This window comes from Cervus canadensis, chromosome 33, assembly GCF_019320065.1.
Source record: "Cervus canadensis isolate Bull #8, Minnesota chromosome 33, ASM1932006v1, whole genome shotgun sequence".
NCBI lineage: Eukaryota > Metazoa > Chordata > Mammalia > Artiodactyla > Cervidae > Cervus > Cervus canadensis.
In genome coordinates, this window is record NC_057418.1 from 36,170,456 (window position 1) to 36,192,896 (window position 22,441).

The 22,441-nt window shown below is 53.9% G+C and overlaps 1 protein-coding gene across 1 annotated transcript; it reads right to left on the minus strand.

Moving 5' to 3' along the window:
• Positions 1-471: 471 nt before the first annotated feature.
• RNASET2 (ribonuclease T2) lies at positions 472-17,843 on the minus strand. Its single transcript, XM_043457086.1, has 11 exons — positions 17,722-17,843; positions 17,365-17,530; positions 13,939-13,999; positions 12,669-12,724; positions 11,147-11,204; positions 9,660-9,730; positions 5,786-5,899; positions 4,296-4,344; positions 2,884-2,958; positions 1,974-2,163; positions 472-958 (listed from the first exon to the last, which is right to left on the minus strand). The coding sequence occupies exons 2-10, from the start codon at positions 17,439-17,441 to the stop codon at positions 1,981-1,983; spliced, it is 744 nt and encodes a 247-aa protein (XP_043313021.1). The 5' UTR covers positions 17,442-17,530; positions 17,722-17,843; the 3' UTR covers positions 472-958; positions 1,974-1,980.
• Between the last annotated feature and the right edge of the window lie 4,598 nt (positions 17,844-22,441).

The window sequence follows — 22,441 nt, forward strand, 5'->3', positions numbered from 1 at the left end:
GGCCGGCTGCTGCCCTGGGCCTCTGCTCTGGCTGCTTCCATCACCAGGAAGGTTCTTCCTCCATGGATTGCAGCCTCATCTTCTTCAGGTCCTCGTTCAAAATCATATTCAGTGACACCTTCCCAGAAGACTGGCTCCTTCTCTGGGGTTCGGGCTCTGAAGAGACTGCCATCCTTCTCCGGTCACCGGTCGCCTGATACTTACCGGATTGGACTCAGGTTATCAGCCATGTCATCACTGCTGATACTGTGCTCAAGGCCACACAGAAATGTTAACAAAAAGCCACGAGCATTGACTAGACGATGATCCTGTTAGGAATTGCTAAGCCCGCTCCTGATTTTATCCCATTTGGTCCACATCTGAGATCTTACCACTGTCAACATTTTGCTTCATTTCCCTCTTCAGCTGCCCTTCACTGTTACACCATCCTGCTCAAGTTTCAACCTACCCTCAAGAAATGCTCAGACTGTATAATAATAAACATATTTTATGTTAAAAATTATAGCCTATTTAAAAAGCACGCAGGCAGATTTTAGAAAGACTGGTGTCTGAAGAGTATCAGCAGACCACTGCTTTTCTTGACTCTCCAAAGCTATAAAATAAATTCAACTCAAATATGAAGCTTTATTTAAATTTACCAGCTCATCCGGAAATAATGAAGTAGAAACCCTAGCCTTGAGCCATGTATTTGCAAAATGAGTCAGAAGAAACGACAGCCACCTTTTGAATGTCTCTCCAGGGGGCAGAGGTTCGCCCCAGTGAGGCCCCTGCCGGAGGAGGCATCGGGCCGGTGACCTGCCGGAGGAGGCGTCGGGCTGGTGACCTGCCGGAGGAGGCGTCGGGCCGGCCAGGGCACAGGTGAAACCTGTCACGTTCTCTCCTTCCCTTTCGCTGAAGAGCCAGACGCAGAGGAGCAGAGGGAGAAGCAGGTGCCCTCGGCCGCCGGGCAACAGGGAAACTAGGAGACAGAGGCGGCAGACCGCGGCCCGTGTGACCCTGGGTGCAGGGGAGCCCCGCAGGGGCCGCGTGAGGCCCCAGCCTGGACGTGGAGGGCAGGGTGGTCCCTCCCTCCATTAGGCAAAGAGAGGGGCCAACATCTGGCTCGGATTCCTGGCGCGCCGCTCGGCTCCCTCTGGACGAAGCTTCGTCCGTCGCTGACCGTCGCTGTGCTCAGAGCCGTCTGAGCCTGGACGCGCTTCATCGCCGGGAGGGGCCCCGCCTCCAGGCAGCACCTCGGGGGACACGGACCCACCCCCGGGGGCCTCCTCAGTCCCGGCGCCGCCTTCCCAGAGAGGAAGGGGGAGCTGCTAGACGGCCTGCCCTGCGGGACTTCAGTCTGCAGGGAGGGGCACCCATGACGCGGGTGTGTGGGCTGGGACTCAGCACACACCCAGATCGCCCCCCCCCACACACAAAGCATCTCATCTGCCTGCACCAGGGCCCTCAGAGGACGCTGGGCCACCCGCACCAGCCCCCCACGGGAGACGCTGGCAGGGGACCCCAGGACAGGAGCCAACGGCTCTGAGGCCCGAGGCAGAGACTCCCTCCAGCACCGTCCCCCCACCATCCGTTTGCAGCCTGGGCTCCGGCTTGAGGGCTGGTCCTGACAGCCCCCCACGTGTCCTCAGAGCTGAGAGACACAGGGGTGAGTTCTCCCGAGTCTGCACCATCGGCCCAGGCTCCAAGCGGGCCTGCCGCATTTTACAAGGAGGTCGCAGAGATTGCCAAAGGAGAGAAAAAGGAAACCAGAGCTTCACTCCAACCACAAGGCGGCCAAGAGGCGGGGCTATCCCCTCCCTTTCGGTGTTCCCCTCCTCACCCCATCTTTACATGGACCACAAGACTCAACTCCCAGACACGAGGTGCAAAGCAGGACAAACAGAACAGGCTCAGGATAAGGCGGCTGTGAGCTGCTTTTTAAAAATCAGTGGTCTGTCAGTTCCTCTTGCTTTTCAAAGTGGAGATTTACAAACCGCGGCATCAGAGTTTGGTCTGGTCGAGCGGCGGGTACAGGACCGGGCCATCCTCGCAGACATGCAGGCCCAGGCTCGGCCAGGCTCCCTGCCCGCGGGCCGCCGGCTCCCCGGCGTGGGTGCAGTTGAGCAGCTGTAGGTCCTTGGAGAAGCAGAGCTCCATCTGCCCGAGGAGCTGCACCTCCTGGCCCTGAGGGGAGAGCGAGGACGCTTCAGAATGCAGGTCGGAGCATCACGGCAGCTCAGAGAAGCCAGAAGAGGGGGCTCCGGAACTAGGGTCCGGGCTCCAGGGGCGGGACCCACGCTCCAGCGCTGAACTGGGGCCAGGGCCCAGAGGGGTGGCTGTGGTCACCGCCAGCCCCGCCCCTGAGCCAGCCTGGACGTGGCCGGGGAGGAGACCCCACTTTCAGCTTAGAAATGTACACTTGGACAGAGGTGCGTGCGGAGACACCCACACACACCACGTCTGCATCACCATCGATAAACAGGTAAACGGCACCCTATCGCTAAATGAATTTAAGACCTCAGCAGCTGACAGAGGAAATGACAACTCATCTGGAAGCTGAACGGGAAACGATAGCTGAGAGGACTAACCACGTGAACACTGCATGATATGCCCACAGGGCCCTGTCGCTGCCTCGCCGCCTTCTGGAACAGGAGCCTCCCTGTTAGGGAGAAGCTGCCGGAACACCAGCCCGCCCAGCACGGTGTCAAACAACAGCCTGTTATTTCAAAGCGTACACACACACGTGCACACACGCATTTGTACACCTGCACGCATCCTCACCTCCCCCCCACACACACACACAACTCTGCCCCTGGGAACTCCATGGTGAGCACAGGCTCTCAGAAGACTGCACGTGTCTTCTTGGTAGAGACAGAGGGGATGACAGAGCGTAGCATATCTGACCTTCTCTAGCAGAAAACACTGGACTTTGGGCACGACTTTGTACACGCTGACAAGCGCATCTCTGATGTCTGACACCTGAAATCGGATAAACTGCATTAGAAGTGAAATGTCAGCAGAGGAAACGAACAGTTCTGTCGTGGTCAGGAGTGACACCGGTTTACACTCCCGTGGATGCAAACATCTGACAGTGGTGTGCTCTCCCCAGAGCGCCCCTGGCTCACGGACACGGCTCGGAGACGCTGGGGATGCACCACCCCGGCCCCGGGCCCTGAAGGAGACGGAGCAGCCCCGGCAGGTCCCCCTCCAGACCGGAGTCCACACGCGCGGCGCTCCGCGGTCTCCCTTCTCCTCTCAGCCCTGATCCTGCGCCTGCATGTCGGGTACAAAAGCAGAAACGCTCCTGCCAGGAGACGGCAGGCCAGGCCCTGCCTGTGCTGACGCCCCGCCTCGTGCCTCCAGCACAGGGAAGGAGCTCAGAAAACACGCGCTGTGGCTGATGCTCTGGCTTGGAATTGAAGTCTGTTCTCTGAACGTCACGATCTGGGCAAGAAAATTCCCCTTATCTATGTAAATGTGAGTCCAGGTGAAACTGAAGGGGCCTGCAAATGCCCAGCCTGCTGGGCGGATGGACAGAGGGCAGCTGCAGTCCCTCCGGAAGGGCGCTGCCCCACCCGCCCCTACTCTCCACGGACGGAGGAAAACGGCAGATCCGCATCGAAGTGCTGACTCAGCCACACCTGGTCACGAGGCCAGAACGAGGGTTCGGGACCCGCCGAGGCAGCGGAACTCAGAACGGCTGAAGACAGTGACTTTCGGGTGTTTCACATTCAGATATGGAACAAATACAGAAACTGCCTCCGGAGGGGGAGTCAGCTGACTCTCTCTGTAGAGGGCCCAAGAGCGGAGGCTTCAGGCCCGGGCAGGTGGTGACCACTGCCTGGGGGCCAGGCCGTCCGCCCACAGCTGCGCTGACACCAGGGTGAGCCCTTCTGTACGGGCCACCTGCCAACAGGCTCCACCGGGTTCCAATCTCTGCACTTTTATCATGAAACAAAGCACAATTACATCACGAGAACAAATCTTCGTTTCCTTCTTCAGGCTCATAGAACTGTGCTGTCCAACTGCACATTCTATTAATACCGGCCTCTTAAGAGTCTGAAACACACTCCTCACTGGGAAACCGCGAACCTGCTCCAAAATCATGTTTAAGTAGCCTTGAGTTTACACAAAATATACAGGAAAACAACATTTAAATGAAATCTATTTAGAAACATAATAGTCAAGTGGGGGGGCTGCTGGTGGGGGTTCTTTGAAACCAGAGGATAGCTCACGGCTGAGGTGACGCCTGGTCCTGGCCGGGCGTCCCGAGTTAGGGGGTACACACTTGATAGGAAGCCAGAAGCAAGACTTACCTGGTAGTAGTGATCAGTAGATGGTTCTATCCCCAATTTTTGAAGCACACTAGAATTAAAAAAAAAAAAAAGCTGTGTAATGAAGGTCCGATCTCCTTTCCTGTTGCTATCACATTTCATAGTAAAAATGAAGACCCCCTAAAGGGAAGTATGCAGTCTCCCTACCTGGGGCCGTGAGTCTGCTGACATGGGCGACACTGGGGTGGCGCCCAGGCCGCCTGCCCTCCCCTTGCCGTGGGCACACGAGCGCCTCCTCTGGGCCCCTTTCCAGCACCGGAACCTCAGCATCGGTCCACGTGGCTGCCACCCACGGGAGGAGGCACCACATGACCACCTATCTGCCACGCCTGTCCTCAAGGACAGCAAGCAACTGGTTCTGGATTCTAGGCTCATCCTAACAACTCCAAATTAGATCAATCTTTAAAATACGTTCAACGCCTTGAATCACTTTCTAAAGCACGTGGTTAAACCAGCTCTTTGCGACCCCAAGGACTGTAGCCCTCTAGGCTCCTCTGTCCGTGAGATTCTCCAGGCAAGAATACTGGAGTGGCTTGCCATGCCCTCCTCCAGGAGACCTTCCTGACCCAGGGACTGAACCTCCATCTCTTGTGTCTCCTGCATTGGCAGGTGGGTCCCCTACCACGGTGCCACCTGGGAAGCCCAGTGGTTTATAACATAGAGGAAAATAGAAAGGACTTGTTTTGACTCCTCAGCTTTAATTTTGTGAGCACTGAGATTTTAGATTTTCCTTGGAGAAGCTGGCAGACAATATGACTTCCCTACAGCTGTTCTACATAGTCTCCATCAGACATTCGGTGGACAGGAGTGTCTTTCCTCGGCAGACCCCAGGGAACACACTCCGGGGAGAACAAGACTCAGCCCGTCCACCCCCCGTGGGTCTGGCTAATGCTCCAGGGATCCCAGAATTCCGCAACTCTGCACTTCGTGTGTCTATAGAAAGCCACGCAGATTCAGGAAGGGTAACCAGGAGGTACTTAGTCAGTGGTTGTAGGCTGAAGGGATGAATTATGCAAATACTTGACCTTAAAACTTTCAGCGTGACCACGTATTCTACTTTTCCTGCTGGATTCAATAAAACCTGGGCTGGACTCACGCTGCCTGTGAACCAGGACCATGAGGTCTATGCTGGTGAACCGAGGGCGCCTTCCTCCCCAGAGTCTGATAAGAGGGAGGTGCCCGGGGGTCTCCCGCTTGGGCTACTTCTCCCAGGACCTGCGTGATGAGCCCCTCGAGTCTCTGAGACCGCTCCATGCAGTCAGGCCCCCAAGTCTCTGGAAAGGCTCGTGGGAGGTGGATGCTCCTCAGGACGACTCAGCTGCCCGGTTCCCGGGACCGCGGTATGCGAGGCAGGGATGCTGTGCCGGACAACTCGCGGCCCCGCTCACCCCCAGGACTAGGGTGTGGGTGTGCGGTGAACTGGGAGTGTGGGGTGAGGGAGGCGAGGCTACATACAGGCCTGGGTCTCCCACCTGCTCAGGGCCAGCTCCTTATACAGATCCAGGCTCTTGCTGAAGTACTTCCACTGGGAATTGAGGGCGTCCAGCTGGGCGGCACAGGTCCCGTGCTTCTTCCACTCATGGCTCCTGTGACGGTGTGTTAAAAAAAACTCTGGTTAAAAGGATGACACCGCCTCCCAGTAAACCGCCGCACGGCCCCTCGTGCAGGGCATCCGGGCAGGAGGCAGACTGTCGTTTTCACAAAGCGGAAGGACAGACGTCCTCCTCTCGGCACAGGCCCCAGGCCCCGCCGGACCCAGCTGAGCACCACCAGCCCCCATCAGTTTCCTTCAGGCCTTCCTCTGCCAGGCAGCTCCAACTCGCTTCTGCGATTAACAACAAACCCAACTGAGAAAGAAGCGAACACCATCGTTCAGGCTTCACAGGATCACACGGCTCTGGGTGTCCTCCCGGGGAGCCCCCGCTGGACAGCAGGGGACTTCACAGGCGTGGCTGGACGGCCACTCCTCAGCCACTGGTGAGAAAAGGCAGGCTCACTTATCACCAGGATGCCCTGAGGCCGGATCCTGGCAGGCATTGCAGCGTAGACGTCATCTACAGAGACGCCTGCACGAAAGCAACAGCCCAGCCAGATGCCCGCAAACAAGCAGCAATTTGTATTGAAGAAAATCACCACCGCTGATAATAACTGCTCACGTTTTATAGAAGATTAAACCAGGTGGCATGGTGGTAAAGAATCCACCTCCCAGTGCAGGAGACGTGGGTTCGACCCCTGGGCCGGGAAGATCCCCTGGAGAAGGAAATGGTGACCCACTCTAGTGTTCTTGCCTGGAGAATCCCATGGACAGACGATAGGCGGGCTACAGGCCATGGGGTCGAAAAAGAGTTGGACACGACTGAGCACGCATGCAAGCAACAAATTTTGGAAAATGTTTACCCATTCTTCACTTGGGTCTCACAACGCTGCAAAGTGAAAATATAATTGCTGGTTTAGAAGTGGGGACACCGGGCTCACAGGGGCCAGTGAGCAGCCCAGCTTCACAGCTGCCCAGCCAGGCGGCCCCGGTCTGCCTCGACCCACGCTCGGGGCCCTTCCCATGCCCCATGCTGCCAACCAATCAACTGCCAAACACGGATCACACCCGCCTTTAGAATGATTGACAACTTGTCAATTCAGAAGCTAACCAGGGTTAGCACGGAAAAACTGATTCTTATAAGAAAAAGAAGGGCTTCCCAGGAGGTTAAGTGGGAAGTGGTAAACCAAACGGGCATCAGCTTTACCAATGATTAATTCACGAAGATTTAATAAAGACAGTCACTCAAGTACTCAGCAGGCACCCACATGCATTCTCACGGAAACAGCCTAAACGTGCGCTGACCCTTTGGAAGCATCACCAGGGAGTAGGCCTGACTGAGGGCAACGGCTGGGAGTTACCAGTCGCCCGGACCCAGGAAAACCATGAAAGAGAAAAGTGAAAGTGAAAGTCGCTCAGTCGTGTCTGACTCTTTACAACCCCATGGACTATACAGTCCATGGAACTCTCCAGGACAGAATACTGGAGTGGGTATCCCTTCTGCAGCAGATCTTCCCGACCCAGGAATCAAACCAGGGTCTCCTGCATTGCAGGTGGATTCTTTATGAGCTGAGCCACAAGAAAACCATGAGGAGATTAGAAACAGATGAATAATCAACTTTCTTTATCTACAATAGCACCCACGGTGAATTATTTCTTAACTTTGTAAATTCTATAAAGTAGAAAAAGACTGTTCAACTAGCTGAACGTGAAACTGAATTACGGGGGCCTCAGTTTCTGCACAATAGGGACAGTCATTCTAGAATCTCCCACAGAAGGAGCTGGAGAAGTCAGGGGCGGAAGCAGTCACACACGCCCAAACAGCTCCTAGCATGTAATAGTCAAGAAATGTCCACTGTTGTTCCTAGAGAGAGTTAACTCAACAGATGTTAGAGATAACCAAACTCTCATTCTTTTTCTTGTTGTTTAGATCCTCAGCCATGTCCAGCTCTTTACAACCCCATGGATGGGAGCCCACCATGCTCCTCTGTCCATGGGATTCTCCAGGCAAGAATACAGGAAGTGGGCTGCCATTTCCTCCTCCAAGGGGTCTTCCCAACCCAGGGGTTGAGCCCATGTCTCGTGCATTACCAGGCTGATTCTTTACCACTTAACCTCCAGGGAAGCCTTTCTTTTTCTTACAAGAATCAGAAACCAATAACATCCCTATTTTGCAGACGGTCGTGTACATAGTATTTTTCAGGATGGCTGGTTTTGTTAACAGATTTAATCTTAGGGAACTATCTTGAGCACCAAGCAATACCAGGACCCTCTCCTTTGCATCCGTGGTTCCCATTTGAGATTAAAGAGAAAAGTTTTCTGACATGAGCCTCCCCCTTAAGGACAGGAGAGGCCGGGACACCTCCACGGACACTTTATCCAAGATAGCAAGGCGACCTGGACGACAGCTACCCACGGGCAATAACCAGGGAGCCGGTAAGCGCCCGGCCATGTGAGCACCATCTCCACATCCAAAGGCATGAACGCTACCTTTGTCATTTAGAACAAGTTTCTAAGTGCGTCATGTAAGCACCCAACCTGAAAGGCGAATCATTTTGCCCTTATCAGAACACAAAGCCGAGTGTGTGTTCTGCCCACACCATCTCATCGGACGTTGAAGGACTCATCCCACGGAAGGCCATCTCTGTGTATGTTTGGGTGTGTGCAGTCGCTCAGTCGTGTCCGACTCTTTGCGACCCCATGGACTGTAGCCCGCCAGGCTCCTCTGTCCATGGGACTCTCCAGGCAAGAGTACTGGAGTGGGTTGCCAAGCTCTCCTCCAGGGGATCTTCCTGACCCAGGGATCGAACCTGGGTCTCTTTTTCTTCCTGCATTGGCAGGCAGATTCGTTATCACTGTGCCACCTGGGGAGATGCTTTGTGTATGTTTAGTGGTATATTTTTAAGCTTTGGCAAAAACCTGACTGATTCTATCTGGAATATTCTAACTACTGAAATCTCTTCTGTTTACTTAGTCATCAAAGAGTTTTTATTTTTAAGTATACCGTGAAGTGCTAAGTTTTTCTTTTATTGTTTTTCACTATTTCAACTCATGTAGGCCACAGTCTGTTCTGAAACCACTTTCCAGACCTCAGGTTGCTTGGAGCCAGCACTGAAGACGTGGACTGTTCCTCTCCCAAACTTTTACAGCCTCTGGACCCAGAGCCGTGAGTGAACCACCTCCCAGACACACACCCTCGAGTGAACTCGCAAACCAAGCACCCACGAACCAGGAGAACAAATGTCATTGTCATTCTGCTTTGCTTCAAAAAGCTTTTCTCCAAATTTAACTCCTCCTGAAGAGTCTACACACATATACTTCCAAGTTAAGTGAATCACTTTGGCCAAAACCTGATTCACTGTGACATGAATTATAAATTGCCATCCTGCAGTGAGGGAGGGCTTTCCAAGCGGCATCAGTGGTAAAGAATCCACCTGCCAATGCAGGAGACCCGGGTTTAACCTCTGGGTCCAGAAGATCCCCTGGAGAAGGGCATGGCAACCCACTCCAGTATTCTTGCCTAGAGAATCCCATGGACAGAGGAGCCTGGCGGGCGACGGTCCATAGTGTCACAGAGTCAGACACCATGGAAGTGACTTAGCACGCACACAGAATGAAAGATACGGTGGATTAAAAAGCAAGTGTACAAAGTCACTTCTGCTAGCCCTCGTTTTTTATCCACTGGAGGACCGCTCCAGAGAGGGCGCAGCTCCACAGCCTCAGGAGCCAGGCTCTCCGTCAGCCCTGCTCCCGCGGTCCCGCCTCACACCTGGGCTCTGCGGCCCGAGACGGGCCTGGGAACTCAGACTCACCAGAACTGGAGGCTGCAGTTGGACGGATGGAGAAGATCGGGCCAGTACCTCTTCATGTCTGGCAAAAGGTCCTGCACATAAAGACAGCACTGGCAATAAGTCCACGCGAGGCCTGACAACTCAAACCCAGAAGGCAGGTCTGATAAACGACACATTAAAAGAAAACAAAACTGAGCTCTGTGGGTTAGTAACACTCAGGTGAGTAAAAGGGCTCAGTTTATTTTGCATGACGTGTTTCTTAAGACACACCTAAATGTGAAGTCTGGGGAATCGTGAAAGCGTATGTGAAAACATAAGCTCTGACGGGTGAATGGCTAGACAAATCACGTCCACCCATCCAATGCAGTATTATTCAGCATTAGGAAAAAAACACAAACGTATGAAGCCAGGACACTGGCTTCCTTCTCTCCAGCTTGAATGTTTCCAACGACTGTGTCTGCATCTTCACTCAGACACACAGGCCCTAACCAGCACACAGGACTCTGAGGAACACTGCCGGGGCCCACGGCTCACCCCCAGCCACACTGGCTTCCTCCCAGCTGCTCCAAAGCTGTCCTCCCCCGGGGCCTTTGCACTCGCTGCTGCCGCTCCTGTCCCTGGTTAAGTTGGATTCCAGCTCACCACCACCTCCTCAGGAGAGCTGGGCCCAGGCCCACTGTCCTCAGCTCTGACTACCCTCCCCTCCAGGCACCCAGAGGGGACGTCTGTCCTGGCTCCCGGCTGCAGGCAGGGTGGGTCGGAGACCGCGCCTGGTTCTGCCCCGGCTCCCGGCACAGTGCCTGAAGCTCTGCTGGCACAAGAACCTGTGACTGGTTTGGACGTGATTACCTCGTCCTTCTGGGGGCCGTGCAGTCCTGGAAAGGGCCCATAGTTCTGGCAAATCCCAAGTCTGCCCCGTGTTTTCAGAGGGGTCTCAGGAACTCGCAGACCCGCCCGGTAAGTCCAGGGACACAGTCACGAGTCCCTGACAGTAGACCATCACACACGAGGGGCTGTCAGCACCCCGTGGAAAGCTGCACTCACATGTGCGTGCATGTGTGTGTGTGTGTGTGGCTGCTACCAGCTCTCGTAACCCCAGGGCCCGGAGTTACTCTGTGATACAAGTCTTTGTCCTGGAAAGACCCATCCCCTCTTCCCTGCTCACTGGCCCCACGGAGAAACCCACCCACAGCCAGAAAGGACACTCTGGGGGCCACAAGCCACGGCGGTACACACGCCTGAGCTCATGCCCAGCGGGCAGGGGTCCCAGACTAGGAACCACGGGCCATGGGCCAGACCCAGGGCCGGCCTGCTCACCCCTGCCGCCCCTCACACAGTCACTGCAGCCCATCGGGCCCAGGGCAGAGGAGAACTTACACAGACCATACTTAACCCGTGGGGCTGCTTTAGATACCCGTAAGCGCTGGTGAGCACACTTTAACCACGGCTTTGAGGGCACACCTAGAGGAGGAGCGAATCTGCGGTGGGAACATTACTGAAGTCAGTACCTTGATCTCCTGTGGATTAAAGGGCCAGGATCGGTTACATGCTTCACTTTTATCGGGCCTTGAAATTAGAGGTGAAAAAATAAAGAGAAATTAGTCTTGGTCGGGCTGGTTCCAAATGGCATGCGAAAACACTCGAGTTGTGGTCTGGAGAGAACGAAAGGGGTGAGTCACGCTCGGCCACAAGCCAGCACACTAGAGTTCCCTTCAAAGCGGAAGGGTGTTCAAAACTTCAGGCTCCATTCAAACAGGCTCTCCAGCACAGAAGCAACCAGACAGCCAGTAGGGGGCGACCCAGAGCTGGGTCGGTGGAGATGTCTGGCCAGGTTCTGGTGTTTCCCTGGTGGTTTTGTGCCAAGAGTGTCTGCAATGCAGGAGACCCAGGTTCCATCACTGGATTGGGAAGATCCCCTGGAGAAGGCCATGGCAACCCATTCCAGTATTCTTGCCTGGAGAATCCCATGGACAGAGGAGCCTAGCAAGCTACAGTCTGCAGGGTCTCAAAGAGTGGACACAAGTGAGCAACCAACACTTTTTGAGTTACTTGCAAATTTCCGTTCAGCAAGCACAGCATGAGAACAACAAGAAGTTCCACCTCTTTACAGGTGATGAGGATCATTGACACCAGGTACGTGTCCTGCTCAGGACGTGCCTGGTGGCGACCCAAGGTTGGCTGCCGGATGTTCCAGCACAGAGCACGTGTCCCTCCACTTGCACATGTGATTCTGTCCTCACGCGTCCAATTCTGGATGGGTCAACGCTCCATCTCCACGTGCGGCTTAGACCACGGGGGACCAAACCTGCTTTCTCCAGGGTGGACAAGCCTGGCCCAGCCCCCGAAACTAGCCCAGCTCCCTAGAGCTGGGTGCTGTCCCTCCAACTGGAGGGCGGCTGAGGGCACCAGTGAAGTCACAGAAAACCAGAGGTGGGATGAGGCCCGGTCCTCAGGCCCCTGTTTAACCAGCTTTCCACTGACCCCGTCCCTGAGGGGCACCAGCGCCAGCAGGAGCCAGGACTGCCCCTCTCAAGGGAGGAGGGAGACCTGGTCAATTCCTCCGGACAAACGAACAAACAGTTTAACATCATGAATACATGCACACACCACAAAAACAAACTAAACAAACTGCAGGCAAAACCAGAATAAAAAATATCGGTGTCTGTGAAGTATGTATACTATAGATACAAATCACATGTGTGTAACGTACATACATTTATTCTTATGCATTTTCTTATTGAATCCAAAAGAAGAAAATGAGAAAATTAAAACTCAGTGATCGAAAATGTACCCAGAACCCTTAAATGCATATTTAAACTAGACTGTTATCGTTCTACCAAAACGGAACTCAAAGACAACAGAAGGCAGGTCATGTTAGAAAGACTAAAGATGTTTCTCAACAAGCTTCTGGCCTGCTAAGTAAACTCCTAACAGAAATCACCAGCATACACGTCCGGACAGACTCAAGCCAGAACCCCAGGTTAGCCAGCTTCTGGGGCTGCTGAAGTTTTAAATGCAGGAAGTACTTGCCATAATCCGTGTATCGTCCAGTAATTCGGAGGGTCTTTGCAGTGGCCCCGAACTTCCTATGAAGAAAAGACAGGAGACAAGTGGTTTCTTGTTTACTAAATACACTCAGCAACCTTCCTTTCTTTCGACAAACATCAATGGAATCCAAAGCAGGCCTAACACAAAATAAATTCTGTGGTAATTTACGACAAGCAATGTTCATGAGGGTACCACAGGGGCGGGGGCTGGATATTTTATTTGAAAAGAGTGAACCAAAAATTTGGAAAACAGAATTTAACAGCTATTTTTGTTTTCTTTATGTGCTTGAAAATTAAGTCTATCTGATGGATACACTCATACTTACCCATGAATAATTTTCTTGTCATGCAATCAAAAAATGAGAGCCAGAGGGTGGCATGGCACCCAGTCATATTCAAATCTGTTCAGGCACCAGGTTCAAATGCAATAGTGCAATAATAAGTACTGAAAATATGAAGCCAACAAAAATGCAGAATGGGAGTAAAATAATTAACTCATGGAGTTAAAAAATCTTCAGTGTAACACTTTACAGGAACCTCCAAATTGTTTTGCTAAAACAGATCTTTTCCTAAATAAATAACCATTAAGAAATACAGCCCGACCATCAGGCAGTGGGCCAGAACCTGGGCCCAGTGGCCACAGTGAGCAAGCCAGGGAACAGTACATGTCCGGTCTGGAGAGGCATCCGGCTCCCCACCAAGCCCTCCTGCTTAAATCCCCTTCTGGTGCAGGGAGGCGCTTCTCTGTATGGTTGGTCTGGAAATGAGGGCAGGCCTGGTTTAGGTGATGGCAATGTCTGACATAAGGAGGCTCAGACTAGGGGGCAGAGGGCAGGATGACCACCCGTGCCCTGCTCCCATCCACAAGGAAACAGTCCAAAGTGGGCAGGCTTTCCCACAGCGCGAGGCAGGAGAGGGCAAAGCCAAGCGCCCACGGGGGCTTTTCTACCCCAGCTCTTCACCCAGCGTCTTGGATGAGCCTTCGGTGTAGGGGGGACCTGGGGTCAAGGTGCAGCTTTCCAAGAGGGCGTGAGCCCGAGGGGCCCTGAGCAGAGGACAGACCTGCGCTGGCACCTGTGATGCCCACCTGGCTCTCGGGGCAGGGTCCCTGGCCCCTCACGCAGGGCCTCCTGGAGGCATGGTCTCAGCCTCGAGGGGCGGGCGGGCCGGGGGCTCGGTCAGTGAGAGGCGCTGGGGAGGAGCCTGCACGGGACCTCCTCTCCATGGGCATCACTGGTCCCCGCAGAACTCACCTGGCACACGGTCGCAGGCCAGTGGTGAACCATGATTAGCTTGCCCCACTCAAGGTCATCACTGCGAAAACACAAGAGGCTTGCTCTGTAACCTGAGTTACAGAAAAAGTGATTCATCCATCGATCATCCAATCAATACTGAGGGCTGGCTGCAGGTCAGGCGCTGCTGCGGGGAGGGGTCCGGGTCCCCAGGCGCTGCCGTGGGGAGGGGTCCGGGTCCCCAGGCGCTGCTGTGGGTGGGCAGGGGTCTCTGAGAGGACCGGGGGCCGAGTCCTTACTCTCTCGCAGGGCACCAGCCAGTGAGGGCGATGATGACTAAGGGGACTAAGCAAACACACACAGCATCGCCAGGGGACAAGCGGCAACGATGTAACTAAGGAGGAGGACAAGCCTGTCCAGTGGGGTGTATGCTGCGGGCTCAGTCGTGTCCGACTCTGCGACCCCATGGACTGTAGCCCGCCAGGCTCCTCTGTCCACGGGATGCTCCAGGCAAGAAAGCTAGAGTGGGTTGCCATTTCCTTCTCCAGGGGGTCTTCCTGACCCAGGGATCAGACCCACGTCTCTTGCACCTCCCCCACTGGCAGGAAGACTGTTCACCACCGCGCCCCCTGGGAAGCCTGGCAGGCGGGGAGGGGGTTGGGATTCTGGACCAGGCAGCCCGGAAGGCTCTGCAGTGAAGGACTGCTCAGAAAGCCCCTTTCTCCTCAGAGGCACAGGCGGTGCAGACACAGACCAGTGAGCCCTTAGCAGCACATGTGACACCCACAAGCCTGGAAACACGATGGTCCCTAGAGCTCACCATGCCCCAGAACAGCACCCAGAGCAGCACAGGGCTTGGTACCACCCCAGCCGCTGGGATCTTGTTCTCTGCAGGATGCGTGACGTGGGATCCTGGGGACTTCTTCCAATGTCCCCACGAAACCCATCTGACCCTGAGACGTTCCATAAGGGGCTGTGGAGTAGCATTCACACACATCCCTCAGCAGAAGCCCTTCCACCAGGCTGGCAAGGCTTGGCACACACAGAGATGGGGGCAGAAAGGCTGGCTTGTGAAAACACTCACTTTCCAGATGGAAAACATCAGTAGCAACAGGGCATATAACTCAAGCAGGCATGTCATTCAGGATAGATGAAATTTTATTTTATTAGGATAGAAGAAATTTTAGAAGCAGCAAAAGCCAAACAGAAATAAGTTCTTACATAATGGTTCTGTAAATAATTGAGTACTGTTTAAAAAGCAGAGAATTCACAATATTTGAAAACTTTTCTCAGACTGAGCTAATGAGCAAATGCTCAGTTCAAGAGAAAAAGGAATGTATGAGCATTAGAGCCAGGAGAAGCGTTAAAAGTGCTTTTTTCCCCCTAGGTATGAAAACCTTATTTCACAAAGGGGGAAACCGAGGCTGGAAGAGTGGGCAGAGGCCAGGAAAACTAGACCAACAGCATGGAGTTTACAATAAAACTCAACACTCAACAACATCTGTAATACAATTACCATGTACCACCCTGGTGAAAGAGTGCTGTGAGTATAAGAGAAAGATCCTCTCAAATCCGTGGAGACGCTGACTGCGCTGTAGAAAGGCCTCCCAAGCAGAGGCAGAGGGTCTGAGAAAACCCTGCTGACCCATGAGGCCCTCAGGCTCTGAGTGACCTTGTGAACACGAGGGTGATCTCGTGTTCTCCAACCCCTGCCTCGCTCGCCAATTATTTCAGTTGCTCATGACAAGTACGCCAGACACGTGGACTAACTTACGTAACTGGACATGTGAACACACGTTTGCATCTTTGGAAGTTTGCAACTTGCAGATCCCTATGGAAGCGGCCTGTTGCACTGACCACTGTAGGCCAGGCATGGCTCAGAGCACGTTCTATGCTTTAACTGATGCCTCCAGGCATCAGAGCTAGGAGGCAGGTGCCGTCACTCTGGGGACAGGGTTGAACGACCTTAGTGGAGGGCTCTGGATCACACATCTGGATCTGAGCTAGCAGTTCACACTCAGTCCGCACACCACACTACCTCTCTGGTGATACACTTTTCACTTGAGGGCAATGCTTAGTTATTTAATGCAGCCCATTTTCAGAAAATAACACTTTCTGGGAAAACTGAAATTTAATGTTACCTTTTAAAGTAAATGATAAAACAACAACAATGGTTCATTAGAAAGGAAAACCAAACTTTTCCCATGCCTACAAGGGAAGTATGAATGCCTTCTATTAACAAGATCATTACCCAGATAAAATATGCCACCCTTATGGCAGAAAGTGAAGAACCAAAGAGCCTCTTGATGAAAGTCAAAGAGGAGAGTGAAAAAGTTGGCTTAAAGCTCAACATTCAGAAAACTAAGATCATGGCATCCAGTCCCATCACTTCATGGCAAATAGATGGGGAAACAGTAGAAACAGTGGCAGACTTTATTTTTCTGGGCTCCAAAATCATTGCAAATGGTGACTGTAACCATGAAATTAAAAGACGCTTACTCCTTGGAAGGAAAGTTATGACCAACCTAGACAGCATATTAAAAAGCAGAGACATTACTTTGCCAACAAAGGTCCGTCTAGTCAAGGCTATGGTTTTTCCAGTGGTCATGTATGGATGTGAGAGTTAGACTGTAAAGAAAGCTGAGCACCGAAGAACTGATGCTTTTGAACTGTGGTGTTGAAGAAGACTCTTGAGAGTCCCTTGGACTGCAAGGAGACCCAACCAGTCCATCCCAAAGAAGATCAGTCCTGGGTGTCCATTGGAAGGACTGATGTTGAAGCTGAAACTCCAATACTTTGGCCACCTCATTCGAAGAGCTGACTCACTGGAAAAGACCCTGATGCTGGGAAAGACTGAGGGCAGGAGGAGAAGGGGACGACAGAGGATGAGATGGTTTGATGGCATCATCGACTCGATGGACATGGGTTTGGGTGAACTCCGGGAGTTGGTGATGGACAGGGAGGCCTGGCGTGCTGCGGTTCATGGGGTCCCAAAGAGTTGGACACGACTGAGCGACTGAACTGAACTCAACTCAGATCTCTGTCTCCTCTACAGAAGTATAATGCGAATCCTCTCCCAGACTCCCTGTTTACCCCTAATTCGTCAGTTGCATAGGAAAACGGAAAGAGGGAATGAGGGGGAGGGGAGGGAGGACAACAGAAAGAAACTAGGAAAAAGGAACCACGACCACTTCACCAGGATCGCACCGACCCTGGACGGAATGCGCGCGCGCGCGGTCCCTAGAGCCGCTCGCAGGTTCGGGCGCCCGGGTCCACCCCTGTCCCCCCGGAGACCCGCGCCCCGCGCCCCTCCGGCAGCTCACCTCCTCCAGAGCCCGCGCGCGCCGCCCCGGAGCCACCCCGAAGCTCGGACACCCATGTCCCCCCACCCCGCCTATCCCCCCGTTCCCCTGTAGACCCGCGCCCCGCACCCCTCTGGCGGCTCACCTCCTCCCGAGCCCGCGCGCGCTGCCCAAGCAGCTCAGCGCCAGGCACAGGGCGCCCAGGAAGGCCGGGGAAGTCATCCGCCGCACCGGGGAGGACCCCGCGGGGTCGCCAAGACTCAGACTCCCGTGGGCGCTAGGCCGCGTCCGGCGCCAGGCCCTGCGCTTCCCTGAAAAAGGAACAGACGTCGCTAAGCTGACCGTGCGCCGGGCCAGCGGCCGGCGAGCAGGGCGGCTAACCACAGCCCACCCCCGAGCGCCCTGCGGAGGCCCGGAGGCCCGGGAGCCCAGATCCCCGCAACACAGTGGGCTCGCACCCAGCCCACCGACCACCCGGAACCCCGAGGCCCTGCCGCCTCACCAGGTCCGCCAGACGAACACGACGGCCGGTCCGCTCGCACCGCGACCCTCGCTGCCCCGCGAACCCGGCGGCCGGAGCCTAGACCAGCGCGTTTCCGCCCCGAAGCCCCAACACCACGCCCCCGCCCCGGGACACGCCCCCAGCCTCGGCCACGCCCCCGTTTCGGCCACGCCCCTGGGTGACAGGCGGGCGCCGGGCTTGCGAGAAGCCCAGGAGAAGCCCGACGCCACGCCCCTTCTGGAGGACACGCCCCGCCCCCGGTCTGTCCGTCTTCCTCTTAGGCTCTTCGACTGCGCTTCACTCTCGGGCTAGTTCCTGCCTGCCTTCGGCCGAGACCCGGGAGGTCGACTTGAAAGGCACCTTCTCAGACGTCCTGGGAGCCCCGGCTCCGGGTCTAGCTGCCCGGGAGCCGGGGCTTTCGGGGCCCAGTGGCCAGTCCGTCAAGGTGTGTGACAGGCGTGCGGAGACAGCACCGTGGGGCCCCTTAGGGGCAGCCCCTGAACCCCAGACAGTCCTGTCTGTCCAGCGCCAAGACCGCACAGGGCACCCCTGGGTAACCCCACTCGATTCCATTTGTCTCTGCCCCATTCCCATGATCTCCACCGCTTGCAACTCTTCTGGGACACGAAAGAGCAGGACCTTCAGAGCTGAGCCTGCCACGAAGACCATCAGCCTTCCCTGAGATCAGACAAATAGAAAATCAAGGCTGTGACTGTGCACCCACCACCAGCCAGACAGCCAGGGTCCTTAGTCCTAAGAACCTGGGGGCTGAAGATCCACAAGGCAGTGCTCAAGTCAGGGGGCGAGGGAGGGAGGGAAGCGGGCAGGGAGGCGGTGGAGGGGTCAGCAGACTCCAAACGACGACCTTCCCGCCTCTGCCACCTGCAACTCAGGCCTTTAGTCCACCTTCCTGCCCCTGTGTCCTCAGGAACTACATCCTCAAAGATCGCCGGTGACCTCCTAACCGCAAACAGTGCTTGGTCCCCAGTCCTCTGGCTCTGTCCATCTTCTCTCTCCACTCTGCTGCCAAGAAGTGGTCAAACCATGCAGGGTGGCGGGAGGCCCTCCCAGCCAAAATAACATTTCCATGACCCCCATTTCTTGCTTGTAGCTAAAGCTCCAGCCTCCTAGACCTTCTCTCAGCTCCAAAGGGCAAATTCAAGCAGTCACCAGGGAACTGAGGAAGTGCAGAAACAAAGGGAAAGCAGTCAAAAAACAGAAGGGCAGCGAGCCCTGCCTCAAGGGAGATAAATATATGCTGATATATCTTCTGCAGGAATTAAGGCCCCCACCCAGGTGGAGGATGGTAACTTCAGGCGGAGCACACAATCCTTGGTGCACCACCCTGTTACGTCACCAACAACCAAAGAGAAGAACTCACACACCCTGAAGTCTATACATTTGCCTGTAAAAATTCTTCTTCAAAAACCATTGGAGAGTTTGGGGGTTTTGAGCACAAGCCAAAAATCTGTTCTCCTTTCTTGGTTCTGCAATAAACATTTCTCTGTTCCAAACTCCCGTGTTTGGGTTTGTTTGACCTCACTGTGTCAGGCCAACAAATTTGACAACACTGGCTCTAGAGTTAGGTGTGGATCTAATCAGGTCACTCCCCTGGAAAAACTTTATGGGTCTTCTGGTTGATCTTTGTTTGCTGCTGTTATTGTTTTGTTTGGTTTTGTTTTCCAGCCGTGTGGCAATTGGGATCTTAGTTTCCCAGTCAGGAATTGAACCCTTGGCCCCTGCAATGGAAACAAAGTTTTAACCACTGGTCACTGTTGTTCAGTTGCTCCCTCATGTCTGACTCTTTGTGACCCCATGGACTGCAGCACACCAGGCCTCCCTGTCCATCATCAACTCCCGGAGCTTGCTCAAACTCATGTCCATCAAGTCGGTGATGCCATCCAACCACCTCATCCTCTGTTGCTCCCTTCTCCTGCCCTCAATCTTTGCTAGCATCAGGGTCTCTTCCAATGAGTTGGCTCTTTGCACCAGGTGGCCAAAGGATTGGAGGTTCATGGAAATCCCTAGAAATAAAGGGGGAAATGAGTCATCCTATCAACTGTCCTGCAAAACACTGATGCTGCTTTATGCAAGCAGCATCAGCATTTTGCAGGACAGTTTTTCTTGCCAGCAAGTGGGAGTTCCCTGACCAGGGGTCTAACCTGCGCCTCCTGCGTTGTGAGCATGGAGTTTTAATCACTGGACGCCAAAGAAGTCCTCCCCATTCATCTCTGAATGAGCATCAGAATTCTTAGTCTGCTCAGGCCTCACCCGCTCTATGGACTAGCTCACTGTGCACATCCATTCCAGAGGTCCTGGCTTTGCCCTGATAACACTGGCCTTGTCCTTCCTCAGCCACAGTGTCTCCTAAGATGCTCCACTCCCTCCGTCCCCTCCCCACATCCCACCCTAGATAATGCCCACTTGTATTTACCTTGTGAGTGAAACTACGGCCTCCTCAGGGTCCTCTGCCACACGTGACGGTCTCAGTTCAGTTCATTCACTCAGTTGTGTCTGACTCTCTGCGACCCCATGAACCGCAGCACGCCAGGCCTCCCTGTCCATCACCAAACTCCCGGAGTTTACCCAAACTCATGTTCATTGAGTCGATGATGCCATCAAACCATCTCATCCTCTGTCGTCCCCTTCTCCTCCTGCCCTTAATCTTTCCCAGCATCAGGGTCTTTTCCAATGAGTCAGCTCTTCGAATGAGGTGGCCAAAATACTGGAGTTTCAGCTTCAACATCAGTCCTTCCAATGAACACCCAGGACTGATCTTCTTTGGGATGGACTGGTTGGATCTCCTTGCAGTCCTGGGGACTCTCAAGAGTCTTCTCCAACACCACAGTTCAAAAGCATCAATTCATCGGTTCTCAGCTTTCTTTACAGTCCAGCTCTCACATCCATACATGACCACTGGAAAAACCATAGCCTTGACTAGACGGACCTTTGTTGGCAAAGTAATGTCTCTGCTTTTTAATATGCTGTCTAGGTTGGTCATAACTTTCCTTCCAAGGCGTAAGTGTCTTTTAATTTCATGGCTGCAGTCACCATCTGCAGTGATTTTGGCGTGACGGTGGTCTAGGTGCAGGGTAATATGTCCTGCTGCCTGCCCCTCACCCACAGAGCGCTCACCACTGTTTGAAACAGAACACGTGTGTTTACTCTGCTCGTGTCTGGCCTTCCCTGTAGATTGCAAGTCAACACCCATACCTAGTTTACTAGTTTACTAGTAAACCATACTAGTTTGCTAAACACCCATACTAGTTTACTCACCCCTGAGTCCCCACTGCCTGGCACAGTAGATGGCAAACAGTAGATGCTTGACAAACAGCGTCTGCGGGAGGACTGCGTGCGCTCCTCTGTGGTCTGAAGCAGCGTCGTGTCTTTCTGGTCTCCCCCATTTCTCCAACTTCTTACATTTTCTGGGCTCCTTTAACCACCTCCTCTAAACAACCTAAGCAAACTCCACAATTCTGTCCTCCTGCTTCTCTTTTAGGCTAAAAAGATCCGTTTCTTAAAACAAACCTGCATCCTGTAATTCCTAGTTCTCCCTCAAACCACAGTCCATCTGTGTAAGTCTCTGCTCCTCGGGGAGGCCTTTCCTGACCACAGCTGGATAAGAAGAGCATCTGACTTAGAATTTTGTTCTTGAGGACCCTGCGGGTGATGGGGGGTGAGTGGGGAGGGAGTCTAGTAACAGGAAAAAGCGCTGACTTGAGGAGCTGCAAGCTTTTCCAGGGTCGGGCAAGAGAGGTTTCTTTACGGAGAGGAGTAAACACAGCTAGAAACCACCACGGCGGGCAGTGGGCTGAGAGGGTGGCTTCGTAGGCAAGGTGGTCAGAGAACGTTCTTCCCGGAGGTGCCTAAGCTCGGGAGAGGGGTGCCTGCCTGCTCTGGGTGAGGCTGAAGGAAGCAGAGAAGCTGAAACTAAGTTTGGTTAATAAGCTTCCTGTTCCCAAGGACCAGTGAGAGAACTCAGGTGAGGCCAAGACCGGGAATTCGGAGGGCCCCTGTCGGGCCTTGTCCCAGGTAAGGTGGGGAGGCGGGGGAATCCAGGAACCGACTCTGAGTCCTTGCAGTGAGCTGTTTCCTGGGACACTTGAGGCAGGGGGCCTTTTTAACCTTTGCTGTGCTCCAGGACCACAAGCTCAGATGAAATTCAGCGTCGTCACCACTGGCGGCTTGCCACGGCCTCACCTAGTTTCTTTTCAGCAAGGCTCCCTCCGTCCCCTTTGAGCTTCCTGCTCACTGCTCTGCACCCCCACCCCCTCTCCCACATGTGTAGACCAGGAAGCTGATGAGCGCTCAGCCCCTCACTTGCGTGCCTTACCAGTGAATTTGAGATTCTTTTTGCATCATGAAAGAATTCGGAGACAAAGCAGAGAGGTTAAGAAAGTAACATGAGAGTTTATTTAAGCAATGATACACTCTCAGAAGGAGAGCAGGCAGGCAGGCGAGGACGGGCTTCTTAGGAAGCCGGTTATGAGGGATTTGCAAAAGAAGGGGCAGACAGTCACTGGGGAAGGAGGAGTTTGGGGCTTGTCTGCCCTGATTTTCATCCCTGCTCCATTTTTCCAATGAGAGCAGGGATTTCTGTCCCCATTTAGCCTAGATCAGAAGTATCATGGCATCGGTGTCTGGTGGGTCTTCTTATCTTTGACTAGTCCATCCTAAAGGAGATCAGTCCTGGGTGTTCATTGGAGGGACTGATGTTGAA